We start from the raw sequence: 23,743 nt of genomic DNA, 5'->3' as shown, positions 1-23,743 counted from the left end.
TCAATTTAACGCTAGTACAAACTAGATAAATAAAATGTTGTATTTGGTCTTGACACCAAAATGTAGATCTATACAAAACTTTGAACTTATGAATCAAAGATAAGGGATTCCTAATTCATAATCAGTTCACACGAAGCGTTTTGTGTAATATAGGTAGGTATAAGAGACTCTCCCTGATTAATATGCAGGATTTATTTTAAGAATTAGTAGGCGCCTTCGGTGATCAGAAATTCGCCTACAATATTGTTACGAACCTGTAATGCTGCTTCCCAGCATGGTTGGTTCCATAGGAGGTCCCAGAGCTTGGCGACAAACTTGGCGACCATTTGGCGACTTGGTGACGAATTTGGCGACTTTGGCGCCAAAATGGATTATACCCGAAACATCGAGAATTTTCCCGATCCGTCCAGTAGGAACGGAGATACGCCTCGAACGTTCCTGATTGGTTGAGAGGCTTCTAGCCCCGCCTCCTGAGAGCTATAAAAGGAGATACAGCTGCCGGGGAGTAGTCGTGAACCAGTGAAGTGCGAGAATAGTCGGAAGGACAGAGAGGAGAGTAGTCGGAATCGATGGTAAAGAACTGTCCTTCCAGAGATAAGCGGAGCAGCGACGGAGTGAAGCTAGTGCTGAACTAAGCTGTGCGCTACTGTCTGCAGTAGAGAGTCTTGTTGTATGCTGCACGTCTCTGCTGAAGATAATCGTCTCCTATGTTGTATATAATTGTCGTCTTTGTGCTATCCTGTGTGTCTTCGTGTAAATAAACGTCATTGTTTTATTTCCTACTGTCGCCTGTTGATTGAACGTTCTCCACACCATATAACTCCCATTATCCAAACGGACCCGGAAATTTCGTAACAATATTAATAAGTTCCATATTAGCATGCAATGCCCAACAATATTGTTTTGATATTTTTATGACATTGGAATTCAGAATATCGGACAAACTCGTGGAAATATCGAACAGTATTTTATGCTAATAAGGTTGACGCAGTAATGTCAAACAACATATGACCTGCAGCTTATTACTTCACGCGAAAGTATTGTTTTAAATTATACTTTCACAATAACATAGACAATTCTGATTGCTTAGCTACGTAAGCGGCGAAACACTTAGCTTTGGAAAGTAGAGAAATCGTTCGAATTGTGGTGACACATTCGAATCAATGACCGATGATGACACATATAGAAACCATACACCTTCCTATAAAATAAAAATTGGCAAAATCGATGTATTGGTTTGAGCTGGCGAACTATGTCGTGGTTTTCACACCAATGTTGTAATGTCTTTCGATTTCTCTAAAAAAAATATTGGGTGATGGGGCGAGGGAGTCAAAAATTGATGGCTTACCTAGATGTCAAGAATTTTCATATAAAACAAAAACAGACGAAATCAGGTCAATGTCGGGAACCAAGGAACTGATTCTTTGATTTTGCTAATCATTTTCAATTTATAAATTTGTATTTTTCATATCTCTGAATACTGAAAATCTGTACTCGATCATCTTATGCCGATTTTTTTAAAAATATTTCTAAATAATATCGCAGTATTTTTTTTTATTTGGAAATAACTCTAAATGCAACGTATCAAATGAAGTTCATTCATACTCTCGTGATACACATCAAATATCCGCCATTATTAAATATCAGCCGATCAAATTTTATGAAATAAGCGGGACAAGAATTCTATGCTACTTGGAATATAATGGCTCAGGAAACTTCGAAAATTCCTCTACTTATTTACTGAAGTTTCGTAATTCATCCACTTTTTACAGATCTAAATTTTAAGGGTTTAATACTTATTTTTTAGAAAAAATAATTTCACTTACAAAAAATATTAATTCCATACATAGACCTAATAAAAACTTTATTGAGAATCGATATCTCTATCCATGAAAAGACATCAATCACACTGTAGATAAATTCATTATAGAATCGTGTTATCTCTATTGTTTACTATGAAGACTTTTACAATTGTTTTTAAATGCTTGATATCTATTAAACAATCTGTTATCCGTGAAACTACTTTTTTTGTGTGTGATTTTAGAAGATCCATTAGGAGATAAGTTTCTTTATTCCATCTATTAGTTCACATTCTTCCTATATATATTTATATATCTTGTTCAAATTTTCAGTCGTTAATAAAATACTTTCCATTCATCCACTCAAATACAAATACATTTTTTTAAACTTGTAGTGGATGACACTTGATGTAAAACAGTTTTTTTTTTCAAATATTAATTAAACAATTAAATTTGTCCAGTAATTTGTATTTGGTCACCAAAGTCGCTAATCCGTCGCCAAGCTGTGGGATTACTGATGCGACACCTAGTATCATAAATCATCATAAATAATATAAGATATATATAAATAATGTACGGAAATAAGTAGTAATTCAATTAAATTTTTTTATATATATTACTTGAAATAATTCTTCATTCATTATGTAATTTCAAATATTAATTCATTAATTAAATTTAATTAATTTTTAATACTTTAAATGGAGTCGCCAAATGGCCTCGAAATCTGTCGCCAAGTTTACCTAATGAACCATATACAGAAAGGAAAATGGAAAATTGCAAGGAAATTCGCTTTCTATTTTCACACTTAATATTGTAATTCTGTCATATGTATATACATATTTATATTAATTGAAATTATTTAATAAAAAAAAATTGTTGACCTAAGTAGGAATTGACTTAAAAAACTTTTATATATTTATTACTTGTTTACACACTGAACTCATAATTTATAGATGATAGCTAATAACGCTAGAAAACTTTGAGAATTAGTGGATTATTAAAATTTGATAAAACCAATAACTTAATCGGACTTTTATTATTATTTGCATTTTTGTATATTTTATAGAAATTTGAAATTTTTAACTAAAATTCTCTTTCGGAATTTGTTTACCGAAAATATTATAAATGCCTGCAAATAATTACTATAAAAGTAATAAAGATAAATGGTACTATTTTTTAATAATTTTTTTAACTATTCTTTCGAGCTATATAATGAATGAAATAATTCATGACTAATTTTGATTTTTATCCCGCGAAGACGCGCGCTTCTATTGTGACTCGAAGACGCGCATCGGGCTTCGCAGGCCCGGAAACGTTTTTCGTGAGAAAAACGCAAATAAAATTACATTTACGTTACCGAAAATCTAAGTTTCACAAAAGCATACTACTGAAAATATAAAATAATGTTTTTCAGATAAATGCCACTTTCAATTTACACAATTACAACTAGTTTAAGTACAAAATATTTAAAATTGTTTAAAGGTTCTTTTCTCTTTAAAACTGAAAATTACAAAACATACATGAGACATAAATTATTACTAGTATTTATTAATAAAAATTATTTCTACATTAGTAAATTAAAATAAAACTTACATTTTAGAGACATTTGCAGCAAACAACGCTGCTATGTTCCCCGCATACATTTTTTTTACACGCGGAACAACACATTTGGGATTTTCTGTCCTTTGTACTGGGACATACATGGCATCTTTTTCTAGAAATTTTTTGCTTTTTTTGCGGGGGAGTATCACAATTTTCACTGCGGTTACAATTCAATTGGTCACGCAATTGACGGGGAAGAGTAGCCTGCATACTTCTTTCTTGAAGGTGGTCCTTCAATAATTCTAAAGAAAGATTTTTTATTTATTTCTTTTCTTATACTGAACGGGTGGCGTATTTGACGACAGTAATACGATACGAGAATTTACAGTAGCAATATTCAGCATGCTGAAAAATATGACCATAGGCCATCTTTTACTTATCCTCGCAGTAGAATATGTAGCTGACATTTCATCCACTACATCAACTGCGCCCTTTGTAAGGTTATAAAATGTTATAATCTCTGGTTTCTTTGCTTCTCCTGTAGAAGCGTCAATTGTACCACCATTATGCATTGAGGATAAAAGAACAACACATTTGTTTTTTTTCGGTACGTAAGAAACCAGTGTCAAATTTTTTTGGAATCCAAATAATGTTGAATATTGTTCTCGTTTTTTTCCAGAAATGAATTCCTTTGGAAGCTCCCTTTTATTTTTTCGGACTGTTCCCACAAGTGTAATTTTTTTCTTCAAGAGGTCTTTTGCTAAATCATAGCTAGTGTACCAATTGTCAACAGTTAGGTTGCTTCCTGAATTGAAAATAGGTTCTAGTAATCTCTTTACAATTTTGTCTGGGCCATTTTCAACGTTATATGGTCCTGCTGGTTGAGTTCCTGCATAAATCTCTAGGTTCCATGTATAAAATGTTCTCGCATCTACCAAGGCAAAAAATTTTATTCCGTACTTGGCTGGTTTATTTGGCATGTACTGTCGAAATGAACACCTTCCTCTGAACGGTTCTAATTTTTCGTCGATTGTCACATATTCTCCAAGAGTTTGAACTTTTTGACAATTTGCGACGAACATTTCAAAAATATTTCTGATGGGAGCAAGTTTATCCACTTCTCTTCTAGAAGAACGATCTCTTATATCATCAAATCTGACACACCTCATCAGAAATAAAAAACGTTTATATGACATAGTACGGTGGAATATGTCAATTCCTGTTCCATCAGTAGCCCAGAGGTCCTTTACATTTACATGGGAAGATTTGTGCAGTCCACCAAAATAGAGAAGTCCTATAAATGCCTTTATTTCAGAAATTTTTGTAGGATGAGCGTCTCTTTCTCTTCCAAATTTACATGCAATTGATCGAATAAAAATATTCGTGCACTCGACAATAATTGATATCATACTTTCATCAATCAGAAATGTCCAAGAATTTATTGGCGAGGATACATTTTTTGTTTCGCCAATATTTCCAGGCAGTTTTGAAATGATATTGTGAGCAGGAGTTCTCACATTTTTCCTTGGCTCCTTTTTATGCCATATCGTTTTACCGTCTTTCCCAACGTAATCATCGGTGGATTCACAAGCGTACACTTCACTATCTGAATCTAGCTCCTCTTCTGAATTCGATAAATGATCACTAATTAATACTTCATCAACAATTTCTTCATCTTCCTCATTAAGAGATTCTTCATCTGTTGAAACTTCCGCTAATAATTTTTGTAATCTTTCGCATTCCTCTTTATAACTCAAGTATCGAGACGTTATTGCGACCGTCTCCACTGCTTACAAAAATAGCTATGCGAACGCTCGCATCGGGCTTTCGAGGCCCGCGCAGCTGTTTCTGACAGCAGGTGTTCCATTTTCCAAGAAACGAGAGGGGTGAAATTCCTAGAATGACTGGGGTCAGGTGGCAAATGACCATGAACGCAGCTACTGGGGAACTTGAGTTTCTACGCTGAAAAACCGATTTTCTGTAGAATTTTTTTCAAGCGCTCGGGCCTCTGAGGCCCGACGCGCGCGCTCGCGGGTTAAGACCTTTTTGAGTGAAATAAATTATTGATTATAGTTGAAAACATAGACTTATATAAAAGTTTTCCCCCTCTTCTATTGTATTTTCATTCAACATTTTAAAAAATATTTCTAAAATATACTTCATCGATTACGGAAACTAATTATTAATATGAATATTCGGAAATATATACAATTGGATTATACTTGCACATACAATATATATTAACTAAAATCCCTTTTGTAATTTATTTTCTGAAATTTATAGATTCCTGTGGATAAGTAATGCAAAATTAATTTTAAAAAAATTATCTTCATTTTTTTTATTTATGCTTTCGCGCTACATAATAAATGAAACGATTCTGATTTAATTTTCATTTTAAGGCCTTTTTGTGTGAAATTAATTATTAATTACAGTAAACAATACGGACTTGTGTAAAGGTTTTGTCTCTATATTCTTTCCTTCTGACATTTTAAAAATTATTTTTAAAATATACGTCATGGATAATGGAAGCTAATTATTTATTTATGCATTTGAAAATATATATTTGATTACTCAATTAATAATTTATGAAAATGTAGATTTGTTCTGAAATTTAAAATTTTATTCCGGGTGCAAGCAATTCGTGGGATCCATTGAGCCGTGTTCATTGACCTCTCTAAGTAATGAAAGAATGACACATCAATAGAATTTATGCATTTTACAAATAAATGTGTAGCGCAACGAACCGCCCACCTTGTTTTACTTTTTAATAAATCTTTAATGTTTGCTGCTTTGTTATCAAAAATCGAGGCTTTATCTTGCTATACGATAAGCGAAATGTAGTAGTTTATCTCATTAACTTCACATGTTCTGAGATCTTAAGCCCTCTTCAAATCAGCTATCTTTAATGACGCCTGTTTCAATACTCCTAGAAAATCTTTGGAAGTGATACTCTGTGCTCAATTTTCGAATTGATTGTGCATCCGACAATTGGCAAAATACCTTGATTTCTCAGGACAGTGTACGATGGCATGCACTTAGATACTTGGTACATGCAATGCGTATTATGTTTTTCCTGTGATTATAATATTACATAGGCTTATGGGTAAATTTATGAATAGGAGAAAATATCTGAAAAAGATCTCCAACTAAATGCTCTTCGAAATATCATTTTCATGAGCAAAATTCAAGGAGTAATGCTTGCTTTCAGATACTAAATCCTTTTAGTAATAATTGCTAGATTTAAATGAAGTTGCTGACCAATTAGCTCAATGAGTAGTTATTAGAGTAGATATATCCGCAATGTCGTTTGATAATCTGAATGTCACACTGTATGTGAAAATGTCATAATAATATCATGGAGCATTTGATGATACTAATTAATCAGAAGGAGTGTTCTCGTCAAAACATTTTTGCTCTCTATTAAAATACCTTTCTACTCTCTCATGAAAATGCTATCTCGCTTCTCCCCGTAAAATTATGGACCTTGGTGCAAACCACAAACACCATGAATACTCAGATTTTTATTGTTACGTATGATAATTGTGTGCCTCGTGTTATAGAAAAGTGGATCAGTTCTTGTGCATTAAAAGCATATAATTGGGGAGTAATAATTGCGAAAAGTCGATCTTTGGCATGAATTTGGCATTTTTTATCGAAGCTTGCTTGTGATTTTTGGTGACTGATAGCTAGCATGCAGTTATTGCAAAAGTACCCGAAAACAAAAAATGTATATGGGGCCCCTTTAATTCGAAGGATTCAAATTAAATTTTCACATATAATTACAATTATATACATAAGATCTGGCACCAAATTTAATTTATTTCATTGGATCTTTGCGTTATCTCGTTTATATTCTATGAGAAAGCACGGACAGATAGACATTGAACTCCTTGACGTATTTGGCTTCAAATTCTTTTACCAGTATGCATTTTAGATGCTAAACTTGGATATCAAATTTTATTTATTTAGCCCTTTATATATTAGAAGCTACTGTTCACTTGCACTTGGAGAATTGCACAAACTGATTTCTGAATAATGGATTTCATTCAAACTTTGACAGGAATCTACAAATTTGGTACAAAGACTATATTTCAATTTATCTGTCTAGCTCAGATCTTTTTAAAAGCTATCATGTGTTTATAAACAGACAGACACAGAACGTAATTCCAAAAATGCGTTTTTCAGATTTAGGAAGGTCTGAAATGAGAAGATTCGTGAAAAACTCGTGTTCGAATTTTTTTAATTTTAATTTTTTGATGATTACAAAACTTATAGTTTGAATATTTCGTTACAAGAAATCAAAATGAGTGAGTAAGAATAATCCAAAAATATCACTTTTTTTTTCTTCATAAGCATGATAGTTTGTAGAAATAAAACATCGGATACTTTATTTAACAACAATTTAGAAGTGTCTATCTGAAACTGAATTTTGATATTTGAAAATTGTATAGCATATTAATATATTTGTATTGTGTGCATGGTTTTTCTGTAGCCTCCATTCATTAAATTCACAACAATGAAATTTTGAAAACAACTCATAGAATATAAACAACTCATCTCTACTTTGTGTTTACATTTTAATTTCCTGTGTGTATTTCCCCATTTACTTTCGCTTTCCCCTTATGTTGTCACTTTTATCTCCCTTGTTTCCCTTCCTAAACTTTTCAGTCATGTTACGTCTTCACTAAATGTTTTTTCTCAAGTTTCTAACGAAGTTTAACTATGCCGGTAACAAAAAACAAGCCTCGAGGTGATGATTCTGCAACTGACTCTCCAGACGACTCTGACTTGGATGGACGAAATCCAAAACTGGGCCGAAATTCAGGTCCCATTTTAAAGAAAATCAAAATCAAAGGTTACGACACCACAGATGCCTTACCAAAAAATTTAAACTTTTCATTGTTGGATATCTTGGGCATTATTATCTCAATATGCAGCTTCTTTTTGGATGTAGCGTTTGATGTACTCGTTGCTGTTGTACATTATAATAATGGGAACGAATGGTGGTTTGCTCTAACGGTGTGTTTTATTGCTGTGCCTTCTCTATCGATGACAGGTTTTAGTCTTCGATGGTACCTTGTAGATGCAGATGAAAAGAGGTTACCTCCAGTTTCTACAACACGATGGATTTTAAGAATTGTTTTCTTGGTGCTACAAATGGGTCCCCTATTAAGGTATGTAATTGTATTAGTGTACATTTTTTTGTTTATTTTCAGAATGATTGTTAAAAATTATTTCTAAAAACAGGACGTATTTAAATATGCATAGTTTGAATTGTAATAATTGTGTAGAGATTTTTCAAACAAATGGACATTCTTTTTTAGTCGCAAATAATTCTTCTGTAATAATTATTAAATAAGTGCTAATCTCTATTGATTTTAGAAAAAGAGAATACTGTTAAAAATGCATTGAATAGTACTTTTTGCTCATCCTACTAATTCTAATAGACTTTATCCATGCGTCCATTAATTTTCCTGATTCAATTTTATATTCTGTATACTTCTTATTCATTGCTTATTTACTCAAATCTTAAATTCTGCCTTCTATAAATAGATTATTATGATTAAATTTGTTGAATTTGGAGGAGTAATAGATGAAAGTTTTGACTTTTTAAAGTACTTGTTATATTTTTCAGTAAACATTGCAATGTCTGGTTATTATATGTCTTTTAATTAATCAGTATATAATTTATATGATCTAATAGCAAATAAATAATTTAGAATGCATATATAAGCACAATTAACTAAAGAATAGCATTTACTAATTAACAAATTAAAATCATGTATTGTTCATTATTGCATCTGAAATATATATATATATATATATATAAAATGGTCACTAAGAAATATTGGGCATTATGATTGAAAGAGTCATCTGAATCATAACAAATCACTGCTCAAAGTCCAGTATATTCTTCAGTATTATGATTCATTTATGTTATTAAAAAAAAGTCATTTCATTATGCTGTTCATTTTTTATGCTAATATTTGTAAAAACAATTATGAATGATTTCATATGAATGTAGTTAAATGACATTGATCTCCTTTATAAAAATTTCAACATAATTCTTCATTAATCATAATTTGAAAGTTAAATGATAATATTTGTTTAAAAGTTTTTTTTTTTATTACTCCAGATGGTTTTGTTCTTTTATTATGATTTTTTTAAATATATTATTATTATATTAAATATTGTTTATCATTGTATTAAATATCTTTTCTCTTATCTTTCAGGTATATAGATTCTCTTTACTTTGGATTAAAAAGTAACCGCAGCAGATCAAAAGTTCAAGATCAAGTAGATTTTTATAAGCAAATGATATATGAAGATGCAGATGCCACTCTGCTGCGTCTTTTCGAGTGTTTTATGGAAGCTGCACCTCAACTTGTTCTTCAGTTGTATATATATGCTATAGCCCAAGCTGATTCACCTGATTTTTATACCTGGACAGGTAATTTTTTATTTATGTTAACCTTATCAATATTTAGACTGAAAAAAATTGATAAATAAAAAGAAAATGTTAAGATTTTTCTTTGGAATTAATTAGAATGTTCTAAAAATGTACACACACTTACACGAACAATTAATAAAATACATCTAATTTACGTTTAGAAACTTCTAAACTATTTATTATTATCAGAAGTGATGTATTAATTCATCTGTCTTAAAAAATAATTGAAAACTTATATTTTTAAATTTAATTGAAAAAACATGATTAGATTGAAGTAAGAGCATTGAATTCTCAATAATCTATCAAGTTTTACTCTCAATGGATTTCTGATTATAGAAATACTGGAAATATAATATTTATAATTCAGCTACAGTCAGTGAACTGAGAACAATAGGCCTATTGTATCAGTATCTAATAATTATTTACCTATATTTTGAGTACTGGCTAGATTTTACATGTATTATATAACCATACAAGTGCTGAAATATTTTTCATCTAATAGCGTTAAGGTTTGAAAGTAGCTTTTAAGGGTGGGGGGGTACTTTTTTTTTTATTTAATCAAATTTTGAGAATATTTTATCATTAGAATTTTTTTATTTGTATATAAATACTTTCAAATTGAATTTAAAAACAGAAAACGCTGATTTGACTGTTTAGAGAATTTGAATTGTGAAACTTTGTACTATATTATTTTATACTGGCCTTTGACTATCAGCTAGCTGATTTGGTAGGATTAATGGTAGCTTGAATTTTTAGTTTTATTTTATGTAGCTTGCTCTTAATTGATTTCTTAACAAATTATTTTTAAACTTCACATTTTGATAGACAAGTACTATTTTAGAAACCTTATACATTTTGTTCATTGTCTATACATCATTTTAATTTTCTGTCATTTGACTCAAAATTTGAATTTAATTTTAACTGGAAGTGATTAAACTTTAACAAATGAAAAAACTTACTTTCTGAAAGTAATTTTTTTTATTTATTTAAAATATAAAGACAGAAAGCAAAATTGTATAGCATTGAAGTTTTATATATATTATGGAATATTTTTCTTAATTTTGGTAATATCTCAGAAAATTGTTCAATAAAAATTGCTCTGATTCAACAAAACAAAAAGAAATTCAATGCATGACAATAAAAAAGCAATTTTTAGGTGAAGAAGAATGATAATATATTTTATGCTACCAGTTGTATGATGCTAAAAAGCCACAATGTTTAAAAATTGACTTTAAAAAAATAAATCACGATACCTTAATTGTGAATTTTGTAGCCTTAGTTGCAAGTACAACAAAAAAGTTTTAAAAATATAAATTGTAGTCATATTTTTAATAGAAACCTAGCCATCATGTAAAAATATTATCAAAAGCCATATCTTCATTTTAAATAATAGAAGAAAAATCACTGGTAAAATTGCAAGCAACAATAAAAACAGTTTAAATTTCTTTTCAACATTGAATATATTGTTGTTTAATATATTTCAAATATTTTTTTAAGTAAACTGAAATAGATTTTAAAAAGTTATGCTCTAAATAAATGGGTATTGTTGAAATGATAATTTGAGTTTTAACATGATGGAAAAATCATTTTTGTGCTATAATAATTTCAGAATTATGGTGAAAAAATGTCAAAATTTTTTTTAAATTATTAATAAATAGAATTTCAAAAAGATCACTCTGATGGACACATTCCTACAATCCAAATTATATTTGAGCCAAATTTGGTAGTTCTGTAGACTAGGTCTAAGAGTCTGACTGAACTGTGGCAACACACACAAAGATGGACATACATTCATCTTCATTATTATTAATGATTATATGTACATATTTACTGAAAGTTTATTTGGAAAGGAAACTCCCAGTATTACTTTTTTTATATCAGTGTTGGCAATTGCTTTGCTAAAATTTTATTTCTTTTCCAACATTTTCAAAGAACAAATATTTTGGGTAGAGAGAAGAATACCTTATTCTGATCAGGTTATTATATTCTTATCATAAAACTACATATAAAAAAAAACTCTAAATTTATTTTTCATTATAAAATCTCTTTTACCTATGTCTATATTATAGAATATTTTGTTTTTGAATATATTTTAGATTTAAAATAGTTGTTTGGAATATTAGTCAGTTACAAATAAATTTAGAAAAGATAAATGAAAAGGTCATATCACACAAATATATTTTCTAATGTATTTAAAAACTGATTTTTTTATGATTTGATTTAACATAATTAATATTAAAATACATATAAAATGTTTTAATTATTAATTTATGGCATCAAGAGCAGCTAGTTTCTGTCACTATGAATTTATTTAGAAAGGAAAGTAATGCTTATTTACCATTTACTGGACTAAAAAAAATACTTGTTTCAAGCATATTATTATAATCATCAAGTCACTGTCCATAAAAAGTTTGGGTAAGCAGTAAATAATGCTTTAAGATTTATTGTATTTCAATTATTGTCATTATTTTTCATATGAATTATTGCTTCATTTGGATTCATTTAATTATTTTTTATTTATTCTAAACTCAGAGTATTTCAATTCTGTATTCATAATGAAGCAAGCATTATTTACTTAGTAATTGTTGATTGTCTAATTAAGGTATTAGATCTTTTTTCAGCAGCAATAATTATATTTAATTTTTGGTGACATGCACAAATATAATAAATAAATGTACCAAATTTCTTAAGGAAATAAAAAAGTTCATTATCTAAAATCAATCATAGAACAAGATTCTTTATATGTAAGTTTACTAAAATCTGATTCTAAATAAAAATGTCTTTTTTATGACTTTCAATTTTCATTTTTAATCAAATAATTTAATTACTTTTTTCCTTCAATATATTATTTCTAATGTTTATTGGTCATTTTGTTTTTAAAACAACTTCCGCTGTATAACACTCTTTTTATATTTTAATAAATTCATTGCTGTTTGTTTTATTTTTAAATTAGTGGTATTATTCTAATACATTTTTTTAAAATTTCTTTGTTATATTATATGTATATTATTCCAGTGAAGAACAAATTAGTTTATTGTAATACAAATAAATGAATAGATGTAAATATACGTTTCTCTTAAAAGTCAAATATTTTAAATTAATGCTTTTTTAACTGAATATCATACTTTAATATAATTCAATATTATAATTTGTTAATGTTCTCTTGAGTATTTAATCAATTTTTAACACTTTATCTTTTTGAAATGTGGGAAATCAAACTGCATTGTAAGTTTAATAATGCAAAGCTGCAGCATAAAACTGATTCAATTATTTTTTAAATTTTGACTTGTTGATAAGGATTTGTTTCCTTTTAATTATCTTTGCAAAATGTTAAGTTTTCTTTCATAATCAATATATGTATACTGTTTGAGATTAATCTACTTTATACTGACTTAATTTAAAGCAAAGATTTTAGTAAATCAAATCCCCTTTAATTAAAATAACATTTAAAATTATTATCATTATTAGATAACATTTAAAGGAACTAAATTAAGGCAACTCTGAAATAAAATAAAATTTTAAAGAAAAAAAATTGAGATGTGGGAGCGGTTATAGAAAAGTTATTTAAAAAGTCAGCTAAAAGTGATTTTTTAAAACAAGCTTTTTGTTAAATAATAATTTTAAATGTTATAAAATGTCAAAAAAATAAAGATTACTTCCAAATTTGTTCCAGCACATCAAAAATAAATAAATGTAAAAAAAAAAAAATGACAATTTGATTTTAAAGTTTGACTGATGGATAATTTAAGAGTTTGAAAAAAAAACATACAATTTCTTAAAGCAAAAAAAAAAAAAAAAGGAATATATTAGATGCAGGTAAAATTTATAAGTAAGAATAAAATAGAAAGTTATTGTAACTTTACATTCTTGTTATACTTATTTTTAATTGTACTTTCATTATTTAATGTTACATTTTTATATATACTTTCTAATTTCAAATATAGCAAAAAATTTTCCCTTGAAAAATTCTCTTCATTGGAAAAATTTTAAAATTCCAGATGTAAATAAATTCTGGTTTAATTAAATTACATAAATTTATACTCTTGCAGAGGTGATTCAACTGATATCAATGTTTTCATCTCTTCTGTCCATGGCTTGGGCTTTGGCTTCTTATCAACGTGCCTTACGTTATTCACTGGAAGAAAAGAAGAACATGACTTTATGTGGATCCATTGTCCAGGTCATATGGAGATTTTTTGACATTGCATCTCGAGTGCTTGCTCTTGGTCTTTTTGCATCAATTTTCCCAAATTACTTTTTTATTGTTTGTGCCGTCCGCTATGGAGTTATGTTTGTTTGGATACGTTTCATGGACACAGAATTCTGTGATAATAAGTGAGTATCATCATTCTGTTAGTTTGCTTATACAAAATTTATTTTGTTAATTAATTTAGTGTTATTATTTGATATTTTAGTGTGTATTCTTTACTTTCATGAAATTACTTAGAATGTTCTTTATAAAGTATGTTATTAAAATACCTCTTTACTACTATTGAAGATGAATGTGTGTGTATTGGCACTCTACAGGCCAGACCGTATGACCTACAATTACTAAAATTGAGGCTATATACTTGGAGGGTAAAAGTATTCACTTAGGATTTTTTTTAAACTTAAATTAATTGAAAATTAAGCTGAATTTTGGCATTTTTCTGTGATATTTTCCAAAAATATTTTTTCATAGAAATTAATTTTGCATCTTTCCAAAATTTTAAAAATTGCCTTTCAAAATTTTTATTGCCTTTTATTTTACATAATAAATATTTATTGTCTTTTACTTTATTTCATTTTCATATTTATTTTTTCTGAAATTTAGCAATTTTTAAAAAATATTTTTATTTTCTAATTTTCAAAAATAGTTATACTATACCATAAAAACTATATTCATTTTTTATGTACTATTTGATCACATGATTTTATTCCATTATTGAAAGCTAAAGAAGAAAGTTTCTGTTTAATAATAATGTAATTTACAAAATAAATAAAAAAAAATGAATTTATAATATGAAATTTAGAAGCTAGATGAACCAGATATTTGTTTTTTAGTGCTGTTTTGGGACTATCGTCATTAGAAATAGTCATGTATACAATAAACGGAACTTAAGTAAGACAAAATAATGCAGCTTTATGTCACATAATTTAATGCTATAATTTAATGTCAGATAATTTATGTCAGATATATTTAAGCTATTTATTTGAAATCAAATTAAATCAATATTCCTGGCAAACCAGTTGGTTTCCTTAAGGCAATAAGTAGGAAATAAATGAAAAATTTTGTGCTTGTTACAAATAATGAATGCATTGCCATTTTTTGAATTCATGCTCAATATTGAAAGCTGTATCAAATATGTACAGTCAGCAATGAAAAACTAAACATGTTCTGATTTAACAAACTATATGTTATATTAAGCATATGGCAACCAGCGTCCTTGCATAGGGGTAATGCATCTTCTCCGTAATCTGGGCATCCCGGTTTGGACATGGTTGTTCTTCATCTGTGAGGTGTGTGAATGTGCCCTCCTGTGGAAAGGGGTTTGCAAGTGAATGTGTGAGTTTCATCTTCAGACTTCTGTCAGAAGTCAGACTTCTGCACTCGAGTGCTCAGAGGTCTTTACCGTCAGAAGCTACTGCACCCCCTTTCCGTGGTAACGCGAACACGGCATCATCATCAAGTCTATGGCTAAAATATAACAGTATTTATTTTGTTTGTGTGTGTTCCTTTTTACAGTAGCATCTATTTCTAAAAATGTTTAATTTTAGATTGTTCCTAGTTTTATAAAGGAGTCTGATGTACCACTAATAACAATATTGTTTACTATGCCATGCTGATAATATTTATTCATTATTTGAAATAAAATTTATAGCATAACAAAGTAGTTTTATAGAAAATAATTGCTAATTTTAAAGTATCCATTGATTGCTGTGGCTGATATAACCAAATGAAAATAATATATACTCTTTAGACCTTGTGTTTACTTTATTTGTATCTATTTTGATATACTGTATTTAAAATGTTTTGTCTACCTTTAAAAATAGTCATTCTTTTAGATGAATTTTCTATTCAGTTTATGCATTTTTAATAGCCACAATATACGTTTAATATTAGATTGATTCATATTGATCATAAGTCTTTTTTTAAAAAATAAAATCCATTTTTTATTTGAAATTACTTTGAGTTAATTTTAGTTTATTTGCAAGACAAACTACTTAGTTTGTTGAAAAATTAAGAGAATTCTTCTCTCTAAACAACAACACACACCTTTTACTTGAAATAAATGATAGAACCTTCTTGAGTTCTTATATATTGAAAATATCATTTGTTAAAGATGACGGTCTCAATATATTCACATTTTTTTTAATTCATTTTATAAGAAAGATGTTTTAAACTTTTCAATTTTATTTCCATTTATTTAACATACATGGTCATTTCAATTGAATGTTAGTTATTAAAGTAACCCATCCAAGAAATGTCCAGAAAAATAAGTATACAAAATATAAAAGGCTGAAATTATAGAAGTTTCAACAAAAGCTGATTGAGGTATATATTTGTTTGTTATGTTATAGTATTAAAAATCAATATATATTTATTAAAGGTATTCATTCACATATTTAAAATTTTATATCATAAATTCAGAAATATGTCAGATTGTTGTATTCTGTATATTAAAATTACACCTATATAATGCATATGTAAAATATTCATTAATTTATTTCATATTACTTGTAAAAGATTGTTTTTTTTTTTTTTAGACTTCATTAAAGTATGTGATTAAAATAAAATTTTTCCTTTTGGCATATTGTTTGTTTAGATAATTTCAGTATTTTTTTAACTTATATCTTTCCTTATGTTTCTTTTGTAGATGTGGAGAATTTTTTTACAATGTTGTGCTTGGGATAATTTTTATATTTTGCTACTTCAATCCCAAAGATAGTCCAACTCGCCGCAGATTCACATTTTACTATACAGTGACCTTCTTAGAAAACTCTGCCTTAATGTGTGCCTGGTTTATTTACTGTCCAGCCCATGTTGCTTACAAATATCCTGCCATGTTTATGCAATTTTTAAGTTTTGTCTTAGGTTTAGTTATTATGGTATGTATACATTTTCACTGTTTTGTTTTTGTGACAATTTTCTTTGTCTAATTTAAACATTACAGGATAATGAACTTGAATTTAAAAAATTGTCTTAATGAGATGATTTTTAACTATTTATAGCTTCTAATTTCTTTTTTGGGGGCAACTGTGCAGTCAGGAGTGAATTTTAAAAGAAGCAATTTAAGATATATGAAAATATAAAAAAAAATAATAATTTGTTAAATTTTTACATATTTAAATATTACATCATGATTTAATACTACTATACTATATTGTGATGATTACTATATTGTGCATTAAAATGTCTTCAGATTTTTCATAACTAGTTTCATACACTTTGGTGTAATTTCCAGTCCTAAACCAGAACTCTTATTTACTTGTGGATTTCATGTTCCCATTCATGAAATTTAAAATCAGTATATTTAAATGCACTTAAAGATTAAAAGCTACTACTGTTAATAATACCAACAGAAATCAAACTTATAATATTAACCTTCATGAATTGGTGTTTTACTTTTGAATTATTGGGATTCAATTATTTCCTCTTTAATATGCAATATATCTTGAACACAATGGCAAAGTATGATTAAGAAAACACTGTTAAACCTCTAAATAACCTATCTCATTGATACACTTAAAAGCTTTGTTATACAGAAAATTTATATTATAGAAATTTGTAAATTAACAGATAAAAATAAAGAGAATAAAACAAAATCAGAAACTTAGCTATCCGCTTTATTGGCTTATTATATATATTGTATATTTTAACACATAGCGTATAAAAAGTCGATAATTTTGCTTTATAACTGCTGATTACAATGAATGCATTTGAAATGAAAACTTTCAAACTCTTAGATATTTCTTACCTACTTCAGCAAATTCATTTTGTTATTGAATTTATTTTGTAAAATATACTAAAAATTCATGAAAATGATTTTAAACAAAATTTATTATTTCATTTGAAACATTCATAATAACATCCAGTGAGATTCTGAGAATTTACCTTAATTCAAACTTATAGATTGATTAAAACTTATCCTTAATTCAAGGCTTTTGGTTTATAAAATATTTGCATAGTCCTGTTAGTGTAAATTATATATTTGTCTTTTGCAGATTATATATTATCTTCTCTTGCATCCTACCAAAAATATATCTGTGTGGGACCATTGGATAAAAACTAAACCAACTGCTATCCAAATGTGTGGTGGAATTACAAACACAGTGAATGGGGCACCGCCAAATGAGGTTCAAGAACATAAACTTTAAGGTGTTCAATTTATCTTAATATATTGTGAAAAACTATTTGCTTAAATTTTTGTATTGTTTTTCTTACATGGGAATTTATATTTTGCTATCTGTTTATTTTGCTACATAGATTCTTTAAATTACAGAGTGAACTAGTGCAGTTGTTTATAAATGTTTGTCCATTATCGTAGCACATAATAATGTTTTTAAAATTTATCATTGTAGTTAGTACTTTTTATTTGAGCTGTGTTTGAGGTACGTGTACACTAATTTTATAATCAAGAGCAGTTGATTACATTCTTGCACGTGCATTTTGAGCATGATTATAAAGTCCCTCTTTTATGTCTGAAAAACTTTAACACAACAAATGTCAAATTTTATGTTGTAGAATATCTGTTAAACTTCAGTATTCAGCCTCAGTTATGTGTTTTGTTTGTTTAATCATTTTTTTTTTTTTTTTTTGCTCATTTCATTTTAACTTTATAAAAGTGAGATACATTATAATAAACTATTGTCAATGATAACTGTAGTTAGTAGTGTCTAAAAAGAACTATAGCTGACCTTTAATAACCACCTCTATTTTCTCCTGTACTTCATGAATACTTTTTGAATACCACCTTCTTTTATATTGCCTCTTGCAATCATAATTTAAAGTTTTATTAATAATGTTAAAGGTTTGAGTTAATGTGGCAATCAAATATCTCAGCTTCTCTTTTGAAACATTTTTAGGCTTTATTTTTTTATTGTATTCTATCATTATCAATTCTCCATCCTAACATATTATCAGCATTAAAAAATGTTTTGCATTAACTATGGTGGAAAGCTAATAATAATCAGCTGTTCTAAAGGAGGACAATTTCAATGCAGTCCATGAACTTGTTTTATAGTGATAAAACAAGTCCATGTTTTCAAATCATAGTTTTATAAAATTACATTCAAGTAAAGACAGGTATATAATATAATATAATATCTGATGCTGTCTCAAGATTACTGTGATACTTGTTATTAATATATATCCATATAAGATAAAAATATTATCTTTTTACAAGTTCTATATTTGTTAAAAGTATTTTATTGAACATTGATTTTTTTTAAAAATACTCTTACTGCTAACCAGTAGATTTTTGTAGGGCATATATGACTTTCAAATGAACTTAGGGAAACAAAATTCTGTAATTATTTCCTCTTTTTCTAATATTTTAATTGCTTATTGTTTTGATGTTTACTATTGTCAGTATTACTTTTGCTTACCCCTAACTTGGTACCCTGTTTAACCCCTTCCACACTCATACATACTCTAACCACAGAATGAAAACTTCGAATATACTGTAACAACTCCTTCGAGTTAAACAACTATATGTTTATCACTCTTCATTACTCAGAATATCAATTATTAACACTATAAATTAGATTCTCTTCATTTATTGTGATTATTTCATGTTACATTTATAGTATATTCAGAATTATTTAACTGGGCATAACAATATGTTACTATTTAACTGAAGTTATCATTGATGATAGTAGTATTTTAAAAAAAATAAAAAACTGTCTGACAGAAATTTCATCTAATTAAATGATGAATCCTTGTATAAATACTCAAGAGCTTTGTTTTTTTTAAATACTACAAGTGCCATTTTTGCTGCTAGTAAATGGGTTAACGAAGTTACAGCCAACTTTGTTCAATTTAATTATTGTTGAGTAACACATTAACATATAATTAAATAAATATTTGAGAGAGCATAAAAAATGCACAGTAGAAATTGAATTTTTAATTTAATTTTAAGAATACAATTTTACATATTACCTTTTTGTATATATATTATCAAAAGATATCCATATAAAATTAGGCTGAAGTACTTTTTAAACTCTGTTCCATTCAGATATTTTGCAAATTTTGATGTTATTGTCATGTGTTTAAGAAATTAAGTAAAAACTACTTAGAAATTAAGTTTAAAGTAGACTAAATCAAAGTATAGATAAAAATTATTTTAATTCTGAAACTACTTTAATTTGATCTGTTTCGTAAAACCAGTAAAAATACTTTTTTTTTCTTCTAATTTTTGCCAAGTTGACAAATTTTAGGTTTAAGTATATTAAGCACAGCATAAATAAAAAATGTCATCCTTTGATTTTGAGTTTTGTAAATGATAAGTTTTATAAATGCTGTAATATTTTGTTATATAGATAAAAAGGAATTCTATAAAATTCAAATGCATAATAATAGTAGGTCATTATCTTTTATTTTTGAACAGAGCTTTTTAAACTGTGAGTTCTGATTCTAAGTGGAATCATAAAAGTATTGACAACAAAATATTAGAAAACAAAAGTAATTAAAAAAATCAGTTCAATTCATTAATATATTGTATATTCATCAATATTGGTATTCAATGATTTGGTGCAATTTATTAACTTATTATATTCCTTAATATATTGATTTGAGGCAATTCATTAACAGATTGTAAATAAGTTTGTATAAATAATACTTTTATAATTAGTTAATGAATGCTGTGTTAGAATATTGTTTTCATATATGTATGCCTGAGGTTGCATGCAATTTTTTTGTGTGTAAATAAAGTGGAATTCTTTCACAATAAAGAGAAGATTTAATTATAAATGTTTAAAAAGCTCTGTTATTGATCATTCTAAACTCCTACAATGTGCTTTGTTTTATGCTATATCATATGTAAGATTGTTTAAAAGCACTTTCTACTGAAAATTTTTAAATGCAATGAATAATTTAATTATTTATTGCCTAGGAAAATGTATTTTTACTGATATATTTTGAAAATCAGTGATATGTATAGTTTATTATATCTTGGCACATGTGTATTACACAAATGTCTGTTAACACAAATGTGTTACATATATTTTGTTTATGTAAATATTTGAATAAGATATCTTAATATTGTAAGCTATTATATATATATTTAACATTAGATATTACTAAAAATGATGTATGTTGCCTGCCAGAAATAAGAAATATAAATGAAAATTATTTATATATATACCTTTAGCTGCCAAATTGTTTTTAAAAAAATTATATTTTTGGTCAGTATAGTTACTAGAAAAATATATTTTTCTATAATAAAGTGGTAGTTCCTAAAACTATACATTAAGCATCATAATAACTAATTCAGAAATATTTCTTTTATTTCCTCTGGTCAATGTAAAACATAGCTTATCAAACTATTCTCACTTCAGAATTTTAAATGCTGTGATTTACCTCATTTTTTATCATCATTCCTCACCAAGCACTTATGAGTAGTTGGAACTCGTAATGAAAAATTCTGTGATTGATTTGATAGAATGTTTGTTAGTAATAAATGTAAATAGTGTTTTCTCAAAAGAAACTGTTAGTATTCCATGATCAAAATCAAAAGTTGTATAAAATATTTATATCTTATAAAAAATTTTGTTAAAGTGTTAAATGTTTATTATCAGTCTTTGTGAGGTTAACTTATGAGTGGTTGAAGAAATGGTATGATTAATGTACCCAAGATGACAAAATTTCATTTCTTTCATATGTTTGTTAAAACTTCAATTATTGAATGAATTCAATTATTGAACATGCAGTAATTAATTTATAATGTTATGGCAATAAACTGCATTTATTCTAAAAATATATTAGTAATATAATTTGCCTTATAATTGCCTTTCTTCCATGGTTAGAGATTTTTATATATTTCAGATTTAATTTCTAAAAGCATTGATAAAGATTAATTTATTTATAAAAATTGCATTATAAGCATTAATTATAACAAGTATAAACATAATGAATATGCTTAAAAATTATATAAAATATTTCTTAGAAATATCAGTTTCTTAAATAAAAACTGTGTATATATTATACTCAGTATTTTTGAAATTATTCAATTTCTGCCCTATTTTTATATTAAATGCTTATATTTTTTCCAGTAGTGTATAAGTACTGATAAAAATTATACATTATCTTATAATACTTACTACTAACCCATACTTATTTCAAAATATATTAATTTTATTATAAGTAGATTTTAACATATTGATCCTTGAGTTAGAAATATATGAAATCTTTAGAAAGAGTGCATTCAATTAAAATAAATTTTAGTTTCATATTATATTCTTGATATACATCAAGAGTATAATATGAATCTTAATATATATTTCAAGAGTATAAGTTACATCTTGATATATATTTCAAGAGTATAAGTTACATCTTGATATACATTCAGTGATGTGATTACAAATAAAACATCAGGGATAATTCTTAGCCATAAATAATTATAAAACAAAATAATATATACAAAAAGAATAATGTAACTATTGAAAGGTATCTTTCAAGGGGAAGAACCTTTCTTTTAATAACAAAACTAAAACTGATTAGCAATAAAAAATTTAAAAAAAAACAAACTTGCATGAGCATGCATTATATCAGCATTATTAAAGTAGTGATATTATAAATATTAAGTTTAATATTGATTAATTTCATTTATATTTCAGATGATTGTGTTGGCATTTTTATATTACATTTTGATGATTATATATTTTTCTTAAACCATAAATCAAAAACCTGTAATAACAAGTTTTTTTTTTATCTCGTGGTTATTAATTTTCTGTTGAGTATCTGAGAATCGGAAAATTTTGTACTTAATATATCCATTTTGTTATTTGATAATTCATATAAATTGTCCATTTTATGGAAGAAAATGTGTTATTTCTGTGTCTGTAGTATTGTAGAGATCTGATATTTTTATCCTTTACCCTTATTTCATTTGTGACTTGTAAATATACTTGAATACCATTGTGTAAGCTGAAGTTCATTATTATTATGAATTTGTATATCATTATTACTTGAGCTGTATACATTTTCTCTACATTTTGTAAAGCACTGACAATCTGTAGTGTTATTTTTTTGTGAAAGAATTATGTATTCTTGTGTTATTTAATTACTTAAGAATCTTGATGCACTTGTTTCAACTTCCTTAAGGATACTGGCACATGTATGTATATTCAATTTTTCTTTAAATTAAAATTATTTTAGGTGGGGAAAAAATTAATCTACAGGAAAAATTTATTTATCCTGTATTATTCAAAAATTTAAGGAAAATGAATTCAATTTTATTTTATAAAATAAAAATATATAATCAAATAATAATTTGAAACAGTAATGCTCCTGTAGAGTTTAAGATATTTATTTAATTCAAGAAATTTAATCTTTTGAAGGTTAAAATAGTTAAGTATACATATTATATTCTGAGATTATTAAAGAATTGGAAGAAACAAAATTTTGTATGTAGCTTAATGATTTTTAACTAAACATTTCCATTATTTCAACTCTGACTATATTTTAGTTTGTTATATATATATTCACATTTTTTTTTCTTTATTTTCAATGAAAATTAAAGATATATGCTGAATTATATTATTTTAAATCAATAAACAATTTCCATTGCAGAGATACTAATTTTGAAATTTAGTTTTAATTGAATATATTTCCACATTTCATTTTTAAATGTTTCTAACTGAAAATATAATCATTTTTAAAATAGTATAAATACATTATTCATTTTCCATTCATTTTAGTTTTAATGCATTATATAACTCAATTGTTTTAAATTCTCTGTTGCATTATTTC

General features: G+C 27.1%; 2 protein-coding genes across 2 annotated transcripts; one reads left to right on the top strand and one right to left on the bottom strand.

Moving 5' to 3' along the window:
• Positions 1-3,658: 3,658 nt before the first annotated feature.
• On the bottom strand, positions 3,659-5,208 carry LOC129971810 (piggyBac transposable element-derived protein 4-like). The gene is made up of 2 exons (XM_056085786.1): positions 5,136-5,208; positions 3,659-5,055 (listed from the first exon to the last, which is right to left on the bottom strand). The coding sequence occupies exons 1-2, from the start codon at positions 5,206-5,208 to the stop codon at positions 3,659-3,661; spliced, it is 1,470 nt and encodes a 489-aa protein (XP_055941761.1).
• Positions 5,209-7,930: 2,722 nt separating this feature from the next.
• Positions 7,931-23,427, top strand: LOC129972704 (XK-related protein 4-like). The gene is made up of 5 exons (XM_056086932.1): positions 7,931-8,515; positions 9,575-9,792; positions 13,842-14,127; positions 16,650-16,881; positions 17,998-23,427. Exons 1-5 carry the CDS (start codon positions 8,064-8,066, stop codon positions 18,148-18,150), a joined length of 1,341 nt encoding a protein of 446 aa, XP_055942907.1. The 5' UTR covers positions 7,931-8,063; the 3' UTR covers positions 18,151-23,427.
• Positions 23,428-23,743: the final 316 nt, after the last annotated feature.

The sequence above is a fragment of the Argiope bruennichi genome, chromosome 6 (genome assembly GCF_947563725.1).
Source record: "Argiope bruennichi chromosome 6, qqArgBrue1.1, whole genome shotgun sequence".
Lineage (NCBI taxonomy): Eukaryota > Metazoa > Arthropoda > Arachnida > Araneae > Araneidae > Argiope > Argiope bruennichi.
The sequence above is the reverse complement of the archived record's forward strand: the minus strand, read 5'-3'. Positions and strand labels throughout refer to the sequence as shown.